Source organism: Etheostoma cragini, chromosome 6, assembly GCF_013103735.1.
Source record: "Etheostoma cragini isolate CJK2018 chromosome 6, CSU_Ecrag_1.0, whole genome shotgun sequence".
NCBI lineage: Eukaryota > Metazoa > Chordata > Actinopteri > Perciformes > Percidae > Etheostoma > Etheostoma cragini.
The window spans coordinates 9,477,211-9,490,419 of record NC_048412.1 but is presented as its reverse complement, the minus strand read 5'-3'; the positions used below and the strand labels follow the sequence as shown (position 1 = coordinate 9,490,419).

At 40.5% G+C, this 13,209-nt stretch overlaps 1 protein-coding gene across 4 annotated transcripts in view; it reads right to left on the bottom strand.

The window, feature by feature from the left end:
- The window catches only part of ulk4 (unc-51 like kinase 4), an 88,332-nt gene that overhangs the window by 49,302 nt on the left and 25,821 nt on the right, over window positions 1–13,209 (bottom strand). For all 4 annotated transcript variants that reach the window (XM_034874591.1, XM_034874588.1, XM_034874590.1 and 1 more), the window contains exon 19: window positions 11,865–11,948. In XM_034874591.1, the coding sequence (XP_034730482.1) occupies window positions 11,865–11,948 (84 nt within the window). The remainder of the gene's footprint in view (window positions 1–11,864; window positions 11,949–13,209) is intronic.

Sequence of the window (13,209 nt, the reverse complement as noted above, 5' to 3'; positions counted from 1 at the left end):
TCCTAAGCACCTACACTATGACACTGACCCCAATGATCCTCCTGAGCAAATTAAACATGCACAGCTATAATACAGACTGAAAGACCACAATGTTATACACAGTATGTGGTGAAAAGCCCCGTGTTTTCACCCACAGGACCAGTACAAATATTAGCAACGCTAGACATAGGTCTCTGGGTTATTATATTATTTGTGCTAATATATGGAAAAATTAGATTTAATACTTGCGTGTGTATGTGCACACAGGAGAGCATACCATAATGGTTATGTCTAAGAAAGAATTTTTTTCTTTGTATAAAATATAATACCATTGTGGGCAACACATTTTCTGGTTCATTGTTAACTTACAAACTCCAAACCTGATTACAGTAAAATGTAATACACCAAAAGCCAGAAATAAACAAAGAACTAACGCAACCACAAACAATTAGATTAGCTCTCAACATCACCTCAATACAAAAACGAGAGGTTGCGTGTGTCTGTGTGTGTATGTGTTAGTGTGCAAGTGTTTGTGTGTGCATGCTTATGTGTATACTGTATCTGCCCACACACCTTTGCTTGAGTATAGAATAGTTGTTTGTGTTCAGACAATGGGGCGGGCTAATGAAATCGGTGGCAAAGGAAATGAGTTATTCTAGGAAAGTCATTGTGGAGAAAGACAGGAAGTAGAACATAATTGATTGCTTCTGTCGGTTATTATTGTATTTCACTGTGTTACATCACTTAGACATTACTCTCCCGAGATATGAGATACAATACAGTCTATTCATAAAACACAGTTAACTATATTTTGTGGCAAAGGTTCACAATAACAGCTGAAACATTAATTTCATTGTGGCAATTTATCATGGTAATTCTGAAAGGTGGTGCAAGTGACATTACATGACTTCATTTTTGCATTTGACACACATTGAAGATATATGCAATGCACAACAATTAAGAACTGAGAGACTTATATAGACATTTAATATATAGGCAATAAAATCCACTAACTACTATGATACTATTCCATCTTTTAATATCACATTCACTTACTTTAAGCTTAACAACTGGCTGCACAAAGTTTTTAGTGTTTCATCACACAACTGCAGCTGTGGTCATCTTGAATTCATGCTATCTACAATGCACCAAATGGTGACAAACATTGGCATAATCCATTTTTCTGCCATCCAAATATGTGCTTAGTATATCTTAAACAGTCATAGGTTGGGCAAAATATGGTTAAATAAACTGCTGTTTTGTATTATGCCCAATTCTCAAAATCCCCAACTGTCTTGCAGAACACTCAGTATATGGATGAACAGCAGATGCAGAACTTGGTTGAAAAAAGTTTTTATAGAATCTATCATAATCGATATCAATTCACACTGACTATAGTTGCTGTGCTTAAGAAAGAGCATTTTGTCAGTCAGGTGTTAAGCCTTGTGTTTTTATCATTTACACCACATTTTCAATTTCCCAAAAATATTTTCACTTCAGGGTACAAGCGTCCGAAATGGGTTTCCTCAGGAGGGTGGCTGGCGTCTCCCTTAGAGATAGGGTGAGAAGCTCAGTCATCCGAGAGGCGCTCGGAGTAGAGCCGCTGCTCCTTCGCGTCGAAAGGAGCCAGTTGAGGTGGTTCGGGCATCTGGTAAGGATGCCTCCTGGGCGCCTCCCTAGGGAGGTGTTCCAGGCACGTCCAGCTGGGAGGAGGCCTCGGGGAAGACCCAGGACTAGGTGGAGAGATTATATCTACAACCTGGCCTGGGAACGCCTCGGGATCCCCCAGTCGGAGCTGGTTGATGTGGCTCGGGAAAGGGAAGTTTGGGGTCCCCTGCTGGAGCTGCTGCCCCCGCGACCCGATACCGGATAAGCGGTCGAAGATGGATGGATGGATTTTCACTTCAATCCCATTTTCCCTAACATATGCACTATGCAATAACATCAACATAATGTACCTATTGCTCTGCAGAACATCTGTGTATACATCAATGTGATCCACAGTTACTAAACATTTTATAGAAATGAAAGAGTCTATCCCACCACATGGGAACTCTTATCATAACTGAGAGCTACAATTACCTACATATTAATCCTATTTAAGACATCACATTGTGTATTCAACATCAAGGGACAACGTGGCATGACAACATAATGAATCTTCTGGCACCCCTGTGGGAACCAGTAGAATGGTCTGTTCCAGCATTCCCCAGGCCATGCGGGCCAGCTCACTAATGAGTCCACGGGGGAGTCCCCCGCGTGTGTGTGTGTTTAACAGACTGTAGCCCTGCCAGAAACTACATAGAAAGAGAAAGAGAAAGAGCGGGAGATATCGAGAGAGAGAGCGTGAGAGCGAGAGAGAGAGAGAGAGAGAAAGAGAGAGCGATATCCTTACATGTGGTAAGAGACAAGTAGCTCATGCAATAAAGTCCATCATTATGATGCAGAGAGCGAAATGCAGGAGACAGAAAAATAAAGTTAAATTATCCTCAGTGTCCTACATAAACCTCACATCTCCAGAATGTCAATTTTAGGGAAATTAAAACGGCCGATAAATCGGCTACAAGAAGTTTTTTTTTCTTTGCACACAACACTTCACTAAGTCTTGCCAAGTTTGAACGTAAATGATGAGAGATCTGTAATTTGGAATTATTCAATCACAGTTCATTTTTTGCCAGGAGTCACAAAATTATAACAATCCATCCCTTTTGTGACCTTGAATTTGTTCCATATTTCATGGTAATCCATCCAATAGTTGTCAAGGCATTTCCTTCAAAAACCCAAAATATCAAATTCATGTTTGTGCAAGTGGAAAAACCAGGGTTCAACAAAGTCATTAGGTCGGAAACATATGGTATGGAATGACTTAACATGTCTTATTTTTTTTGCTAGATTAATAGAATAATATTTAAAATTAACTCCCAACCTGCGCAAGTCATTTTACAGCTAACTGGAGTGACTGCACTGCACCTTGTCTCCTCCTGCCCTCACATGACAGGACTCACTCTCTGAAGCTCTCACAGTGTTCTTGCACTTCCCTTCTAGTTTGTTGATGGCATGAATATGTTTGGTAGCATCCTGTGCAGGATTTTTACCCAATGTGGGGGACATTTGTTGGGCTGGGGTAAATCAGTTTCAAGTGGTTTGAATTAACTGAAAGAATTATGCAGAAATGAATAATGGTAAATATATTTCTAACAATACATTATCAGTAACTGAAGAAATTACTTGATGGACATTGAAATAAAATGCTCAATAAATATTGTAGTGTGTAAATGCAAAAAAATATTAGAACATCCTGTAACTGTTTTGCAGAAAACGTTTGGACAATTCCTATATTAGTTATCTCAAAGATTTGAAATGTTTCCCTGACTTAACTGCTTGTCCTACCCTGCATCCCCTAGATGACTGCCTGGTATAGATTTTATAAAATCAGTAAGAGACTAACATTTGGTAGATCTAAAGCATGAGTGGCCAGGTTAGCTCAGTTGGTAGAGCAGGTGCACATATACAGAGGTTCACTCCTCGACGCAGTGGCCGCAGGTCGACTCCAACCTGTGGCGCAATGCTGCATGTCATTCCACGTCTCTCTCCCCTTTCATGTCTTCAACTGTCCTGTGGAATTAAATGCCTAAAATGCCCCAAAAATAAATCTTTAAAAAGAAGACAAAAACTGATTTAGAGCATGAAGTTTAGCCTTCTTTACCTATTTTACCTAATTTTTTTAACCTAATTTAAGAATATTAAAGATAGATATAATACTCGGGCCAAACACACATTCTTCAATTTCAGGTTTTCTGGATGTGAATGTGAATTGCTGATTATTATTAAAAGTTAATTATCTCTCACGTGAACGTGCAAAACTAAGGGGAAGGGGTAAGACAGAGAAATGAGACTCATATTACTGGTGTATCCAGTTTTAACAGGATTTTCATCTTTTTTGTCAGGTTTCATCAAGAGTGACTGGCTTCTTGGCAACTGGTTTGAATTAAAAAATCTTATTCTGTAGCCCAGGACTGACAGATAAGATTTACACACTTTGAACTCCTATCTAAAAAAAAAGTTGGAAAAACCAAATTTCAGATGAAAAGAGTTAAAAGGCTTGGCAGATATGGGACCATAAAAATCCTGTCTTTAAGTGTCGATCAGTAGATTAGTTTTATATCCAAACATGTTTGCACCTGGCCTCTGAGTCTAAAGTAGAAAGAGATCACATCACAAAAACTACATCACATGACTTGATGCAGGATTTGTGTCTGCCTTTGTGCACAAGTGTGCGTGTTCACATGTCTGATGTGGTTTCCCTCTGTAATTAAAGTCCTTTAGAAGCCAGTGCACCTGGTTTTGAATGAGCCCCTATGGCAAAGACACAGGCACCATCTATCAGCCTCGCACAGAACATCTAACACCCCTAATAGCCACACTCAAAGAGAGACAGACTGTCTGATTAACAGGCTAATAGATAGGCAGTGGGGTGCGAAGGAAGAGGAAGAGACATGTCGACCAAATAGCAAACAAAAGAGCAACAAGTAGAGGTGCAAACAGAAAAACGGGAAAGAAGATAGACCAGCAGACAGTCAAACAAGCACATGTAAAGTAACAGGCAAACCAGCAGACCAGAAAATAAGGAGAGAAATAGATAAAGAATCACAGAGATGGGTAGGTAAAGAGAAACAAAACAGAAAGATTATCCGGCCTAGGAAATAGGACAGGCCAAGAAAAAAAAGAGGATCAACAGGCAGGTACACAGAAGCAGTGTTATTAGTCATCTTCGTTTTTGTGCATATCAATCCAAGAATTATTATTTTATAAAACAGATTGTAGGGGGGTGGGGGCACATGGAGTGGTCATCTTATGTTTTAAAACACAAGGGTAGGACTCATGTCCCCCTCTGTTCTCCTCTCCCTTGTGGAAGATAGTGATAAATCATTAATAGGCTCACCACGGCTCTGTGTGTGTAAGGGGGATTTCTGCCTTCTGCCCCCTAGCTTCTATCACTGTAATACTGTTCACACATTCCTTCTGTCGTCCGCACGCACACACACACACACACACACATGCTCTTTATATCATAGACAGCAGAAGCATCATCTTGTTCAGACTCATAAATAATTTCCTGCAGCTTAAGTCTGGCCTGGAAACCTGCCTTTCACTCCTTTCCATCCACTCCCCCTCTCCAAGTACAACTCCCTCTCTTTCTCTCTCTGACTCCCTGCCAACTCCTCTTGCTCTTCCACTGTACTGATCCTCCTGTCTCCCCCTCTGTCACTCCCTGCAATACCCCTCTATCCGCCCCCCCCTACTGGTGAAACCACCATGCTTGCTTTGGCTCTTTGGCCCCCTAGTTGACCCCTTCTTCTACTACAATGATCTCTATCCATCTCTCCGGTGCTTTACTTGTAAATCAGGAGAATCCAACAGCAGCGGAGGGGGCTGGGGTGATCCTGGGGGTCAGAAACCGCAACAGAATCACACTTCCTGGAGCACATTAGACAGTGACTAGGTGCTGCATCTCCATGCTGTCATGCAATAAACATTCGCGTGGCACTGGATTTACATTTAGCACATTGGTAGACAATGACCTTCTCCAGAGTCCAGACAACGCTAAATGAGAAAGACCTTAGCAATAAATCAACAATAATAATGATACAGCTGGTCACTTGTCAAACCAGACAATTTACATTCTTAAAAGGTCTTTGGTGAAAAGCCAAGAGTAACTTAAACATATTTATTGATTTATTTTTACTCATGTGCTATTTGTGAGCAAACTATTGAATAAAAGCAATATGTCAGTGTTATAATAATTCCTGCTCCCTCTCATATTTTACCAAAGTAATGTATATATTGTCAAATTAACCAAAAGATTTCACATTGGTTTGTGTCTGCTAAGCTGTGAAAAACTGAGCTTTGGTTTAACAACTCAGGTATCTGGTTGATTGACATGTTCTCACTAAATGCCTTTTTAATCCACAGCACCAGTGTATCAACATTTCTTTACTCTTTTTGTTCTTTGTTTTGATCTGTCTAATTAGATTGACATTGATGTCTTTCGTTGGACTAGCAAATAAAAACAGAGCCACACATTGGGGTGTTGGGTCTCAATGGGATTGGCAGTATGAGCAGTCTTAGGTCTAGGGCTATTTGTCAACCTATTTGGATAATTTGGAAAATAATTATCCATTTATTCCCCTCTCCCTCTCTGTCTCTCTTGCATGCTCCTCTTTTGCTGTCAGGGATGAGAAACCACTATCTCTGTTGTCTTTCTGACTAGATGTCCAACGCTGCATAACCCATGGCTGGATTATCCCTCCTGAGTCCCTCGTGTTCTTTCTTCCTACTGGCTCTGTCACCTCTTCACCTCGGTCTGATCAACAGACATTTAATACAATCACTTGTAATAAAGGACAGCATAAAACTTTCATTCTTTGATTTCATTCAACATCTGATGTTAAGTTTGTTTGTAACATTAAAAACTTTCTAAAAACTTTGAAACATTTAAAAAACACGTAGCCTTCTTTTTAATTCTACCAACAGTATTAGTAGTATAGGGCTAGACTAAGCTCACAAAACATGTGTGTTGCTACTGAAATCTTCCAGTGACTATTGTGACTAATTTGACACAAATTTCATTGTCAAATTTAGATTTTCTCCTGTTTTGCCCTCATGACTAATTTTCATGGCAGAGGGGAAGGGAACGGAGGCAGAATGCATTAGTTAGCTTCTCACAGCTGTTTGTGTCTGATGAGTGAGGGCCCACTCAGAGGAGAAAGTGGTACAAAGAAATGAATTCACCCATCCATAGTGCTGGAAGCTTGGCCTCATAGTGACTAGTTGCAGGGCAAGTGTTTGAGGTACTGTAGTTGCCAAGCTAAACGCAAACATGCTAGCTAGATGGGAAAATGACACAATACCCTGCTAGGTCGCAGGTCGCTAACTGGAAGACTCATTTATTTGATTTATTCACGAGACATGTATAATTGACTCCTGTCTAAAAACTATATGTAACTTTTAAATGTTTCTGAAACTGTAATTTTTTCCATCTGATGCTGCATCAGTTATTGTTTGGCAACCTAGTCACAACTCAAACCACTACAGTCCCTATTCAAACAAACTCTTAAGGTTCTTAATAAGAAATCTTTACAATATCCTTATTGCCATATATTTTTAAGAAAATGTTTTGGGGGTTTGTCCTGAACAAACAAGGCGTTTATAAATAGTTTTGCCAACTGTGTTTTTTTGCTGCCTCCAGCTACTTTTTGGAACAACATCTGACTTCTGGCTGTGGCAACATACACATGCTGAGAATCAAAAACAACACACGATTGACAATTGGTGTGTGCGTCGCATTAGGTCACAACAGTTTCCTGCGGCGTTGCTATGATGACCAGCCACGCTGAGGTGGTACTAGAATCTGCAAAACGGAGGTTGGGACGTCAAGTTGAGACGAGGCGAGCTCTTACCAGCAGTGGAAAAACGTCTTTAGTGTACCCAGCCAACAGAACCCGGTAAAAGGAAGCAGGAGATTTCTTTCTATAGGCCTTATTGTATTTGAATATTATTTTAGAAGTTAGCTGTTGTAGTTATGGCTGAGACTTGGGCAGGGCCATTACAGAAAAAAATGAAATGAAGAACAACTAAAAGCAAAAGGGAGATCTAAATTGTAAAACAAGTCAATCTTGGTCAGGTGGAGACAATTACGGGATTGTAAATCATTTAAAACACACCTCGAATTGGCCCTCAAGTATTTAATATGTCTATTTTAGTGATGTCAAACAATTAAAATATTTAATTGCAATCAAACACACATTTTTATCTGTTCTAAATGTCCCTTAATTTTATTTTTGCCCCATTATTTTTTCCTATTTTAAAGCTCTCATCAACATGGAAAAGTGGATCGGCTTGCTCTACGAAATTTTTTTATTTGAAATATTTTTATTGATAACAACATTGGCATATAGCCTACTGTAGATTTCAATTTCACACCTAACATTCTTACTTGGAGCAGTCAATCACACTTGGAGCAAATAATCTCTCACACAATGTAACACTTTCCATCGATAAAAGGAGGGAAATAATACTTTATCAAGGGGGCGGAGAACTGGCATCAGCTGTGTGCTCATCAAGTGGTATTTCAGACTGGGCGTGCTGAGATCTTAGCTCAGTTCAACGACCAAACACACAGATCACTTTGGTCTTGTCAATGGCAAATTTTAGTTAAATAAAATTTTCGTTCAGAATGTTATTGGCATCTATTTCGGTGTTTCGCGCTCGCCATCCACTCAAAACGTAACATTACTACTCTTTGGCCGACTCGCAAGCCCAAACAAGCGTGTATGGCGTGCCTGTTGTTTCTCTTCTAGTTTAGCTAAATCCGGTGTGGTGTTGTAGTTTTTCTAAATGTTACTAGTTGTTGCAACAGAATGTAAAAAAAACTACAAAGTTTGCTAGGCCAAAAAGAAGTTTCATCTCGCGCTAAAAAATTGACGCCTTTAAAATGGGTTTGCGTTAACACCGTTAACACATTTAACTGACAGCACCAGTCTATTTCATTCATAAAATAACTTTACAATGCACGATGTGGTTGTAGTCAGAAGCCTCCCTTCCATTAAGCGCCCGGTTTTTATTCCTTTTCAGTCAGTGTTTGTGTTCCTACTATTTTCTTTTCCCTTGTCCCCCCTGTACTTATGTAAAGCGTCCTTGGGTTTTCATGAAATTTGCAATATGAATCCAGGTTATTATTATTTGTTTACTACAAAAAATTGTTTGCCTTGTGACACAGTGACACCCTGTTTAGCTGAAGTTACAGTATGCAACACTCGAATTGCACCAATGCATCTGTAACATATTCTCTTATTGTAAATGAACTCAGTGATACAGCACTGTAAAGAGAAGATACTTACGACAGCAGGTGTGGTAAAAACACTACCGCTTTTATCCAGAGCGGCCGCTAGAATCAACTAGGGCTGCACGATTATGGCCCAAATGATAATTACAATTATTTGCTCAATATTGTGATCACAATTATTACCAGGATTATTTGTTGATTTTAACCAAACAACTTTTATTGTCACATAGGCTATTTATAACTGCTTTCACATCCATATTATGCTACATTCTTCTTATGTTGAAGTTGTATGTTGTATAGACATACAGCTGCAACACATTTAAATGAAAATTAGCTATCTGAAATAAATAACACAGGATATATATAAATATATTTAAATGTATCTCTGAGAAAACTCCTTCACTTGTTTTTAACAATAACTGATTAAAAGAGCTAGAGAGAGACTGTGGGTCAGCGCAGTTACACACGTTGTGTGTATGAAATGTCTGTATCGTCACTGCGCTGCATTTTTATGAACTATGATATTATGAGTCACGTCTCTCGCCCAGGTCCAGCATTCAAAAATTTCTTCTGTGTTTTTCGCCGTGGCCGCGATAGCAGAGTTACCAGCGGAAACACTGGCACAAATACAGGTTTTCCTCTCATGCTTAACAATATACAGCTGTGTTAATAATAAAACTGTAGACAAATGTCAGCTGGTGGACCGGCGGCCGACTGTCTACATCTAGAAACTAAGCTGTGCAGCGGCGGGAACAACTTCGACTGGCACATGCTCAGACAGTGGTTTACGGAGGGGTAGAATGGCTTTGCAAGAAACCCGGAGCGTTCTATGAAATGACGCATTTTAAAAAATTCAAAAATCGCTCATTAAGCTATTGTGAGTAAAATTCGATTAATTGTGCAGCCCTAGAATCAACACAGACAGTTACAAATTGGCACCATAGTTTCGATCATTGTATTGCACAAATAACATTGTAATGCACAAATAGCGTTTTGCCGTCCATATAAATATTTGGTTGTACCCATTATCTCAACAGTGCAAATATAGGACTGTTTGTGGAAGTGTAGTAAGCTGTCGTATAGTGTAACCGTCTTGTTAACTCCAGGAGATGCAATGCCCATGAGACAAAGTTAGATTATTTAGACTGCTGTAATATAAAAGCTAATATACTTGTGCATCTACAGGAAACCCAGCCAGTCAGGGAGAGGCAGAAAGAGAGACATGGTGGAGAGAGGCAGGGGAAAGGAGGGTGAGAGGGAAAGAAAGAGAGACAGGTTGGGTCTGGGGATGAGTGTCTGGTCCCTAAGGGAGGGAGGGAGGGAAGGTGTGAGGGTGTGCGTGTGTGTGTGTGTGTGTGTGTGTGTGTACGTTTTACCATCATTCTACTCTCACAGCTCAACTCAATAATGATAAATAAGTCAACCTCTCTCCTCCCCTCATCCCCTTTTCCTGTTCCTGTCACACACCCCTCCTCTGTTCATCTACCCCCTCCACACCCCCCACAACACTCCCAGTGGTAATGAAGCAACAGTAGGTACTAGCTGACAACTGTGCAGAGTTTCATCCATATTCATTCTGCTATAGCAGGCCACCACAGTAAGACCCCTTCTACCTCTAAGAGACAAAACTACAGCAATCCCTCCGCTTCTCTCACCTGTTCACTATATTTATTAGTCTCACTCCCTACCAAAATTCTACTTATTCAGCAGCAATTGCCCAGCATGCCCAAAACTACAGGGAAGACAATATGATATGGAAGCATCAATCGGGGGGTAAATGACGGTGCTCCAAAACGCAGTACAGACTCTCAAATTGAGCTGAAATGGAAACACACACACTGCTTCAACATATGTTGAAAGGTTTAAGTCAATGTTTTTTCAAAGGTTATAGCCTTCACTTTATCTGCACTGTGTCTTGAGAAGCTCAAGCTTGTTATTTTATTGTTCACTTTAACTCACTTTACATCGTCCTTGCTTCCTCTTTTCCTTTTGCTTTTCATCCTGCTGCCCGTATACGCTACTCTCACTGCCCGCTCTCCTTGCGTGACCACACAGGCACTACCTTGCGGTCCACTTTGAAAGAACCAATGAAATGCCTCCTTGCCCCGTTGTGCATACTCTACCCCTCCCGTGTATAAGTTTGAGCTCAATGCGCATTGTTACCGCATTGCTAACATGTTTGCTTTAAACAAATCGGTCTAATAATACAGCATTAGGTTTGCTTACCAGTGAATGAGACAGGAAGTAAAATTGCAGTCCTTTCTCTGCTCTGCTCTGAAGCAGTGATGCAGCGATGCTTGTGCATGTCTGTGTGTTGGCCAGAGCCCGGAGGGCAGGGGAAGGGGTTAGACTAAGCCCTGAGGACATGCTACTTTTAAATCTAGCTAGCTTTTCAACATACCAACCTTTCCTTAAAGGAGAAAATACAGGCACTTATTGCTGAAGTTAAGAACCAGGTCAATCTCTAATTGTCAGTAGCATGATGCCAACATTGATACATTACCTCTATTTCTTAACATATTTTAGAACACCACTTTATCATTGAAGACATACATGTCATTTTGTCATACTTTCATACCAACCAAAGTCAAAATATCTTATGTGTCGTTTTTTTACAGACTAATATGAGAGGGGAAACACAATTAAATAGAAAAACAGAGGAGAATAACAAAAGCCAGCAAATAGGAAATAAGCTATCTATATTTTTCTGGTTGTATTTTTGCTCAATCTACTGTATGTGTATGTCTGGAGGGTCCTAATTGCTGCTGAGGTCAGGCTGCTGAGCAGTAAAGGGTTGTGTTTAATGCAGGTAAGAGTGTGCGTGTGTGCATGTGTGTGTGTGACTGCTCTGCATGCCCTTGACTTGCAGCTGGCAAACAACGCTTTAGGCCTCCACAGCTGCCTCATCATTACTGTTCACAGGGATCCCCTGCCACACACTCGCACGCACACACTTGGAGGCACACACAGTGAGAGAGACTTAGTCACAGCTACACAGCCACAAAAACATACACACACAGACATACACAGAGACACTCACCCCTTCCCGCAGGCTCCTCATTAAGCCAGTGTAGGCGGCAGCGGGAACGAACCACAGTCCCTCTGGGGAGCCTCTCTTCTCCTCCTGATAGAGAGACACAGAAAAGTCAGTGAGAACGGGTGAGAGGATAGAGGAGGATAGGGTACAAAAGGGGTTGGGGGTGGGGGGTGCAGCGGAGGACTAGGGTGGGAGTTAGAGAAAGGCAGAGAGATAACATGGAGGAGATGCAAGTAGAGAGGAATGAGGGAAAGGGCAAGAAAGGACCCAGTAGGGAGGGTAGAAGGGAGCAAGAGGAGCCATGACATCTTGATTCCTTGGTTACCATGTCTATGCTTGAGCATGCTTTCATAACTATTCAAATTCAACAGATTTGTTTCTTCAATATTGATTTTACTGAGAAACATATGATTGACTGATAATTGACCCTGGCATACCAGGTCAATGTAACTCTTCAGTCCTCATTCATGTAGTGGCATGTGTCACGTAGCTCTCCGCTGTGAACAACGTGCAGCAGAGCAACATAAAAAACAAAACTGCAACTAGCTAGTGCAAAGTTAATTTTAACAAGTTAACTTGCAGTTGAATACGTAGACTGCATAGTTGATGTCTCTTTTGCAATGCCAAAAACTTTAATAACTTTTTATTTCAGTTTTAATAATATTGTCTTTAACTGTTAGTATTAATCAGCCAAAATTCTTATTCTTGGATAACAGTTATTTATTAACATCCCTAATGTGTTACCATTCTACGTAATGTTTTCTTTTGTCGTATTTGTGGACTTACTGTAATCATCTTTCTCAGTTTTACGTAAGAGGTAGAAAAGAAAATAATTCTATCTGCATCAATCAACTAGCAGAACCGGACTCTGTCTATGCGTGCGTGCGTGTGCAGAGAGAGCGAGAGAGAGCGAGAGAAAGAGAGAGAGAGAACATTTTAGTGTTGTCTTTTTGGTCAACGACATTGCCTGTTGATATCACCAGCGTCAGCGTTTATAATGACGGTGGTGTTGTCTTAGCTCATATTATCGTCAACGAATTCAACACTTGTGGCGTTGAAGTATGATTTGATTCACAAACGGGTATAAGTTAGCAGTAGAGTTAATTAACCGGACCCAGGGTAAGTCTGATGAAAACTGCTGTCTTTGCAGGTTATGTTCTGCCTCTGTTTAGAAGGGGTGAATGTACAGGTCACAGCAACTTAATACAACATAATGTCTAGCTTTTGTTTGATTTGTAGTGTTGTCAAATACTAGAGACTGAAAAGACAGAGTTACATAGCACATTTTTTCCCCCAACCTTATTCAACACAACAATTGCAATGTTCCTGTCAGCTATCCGCCGCCCAG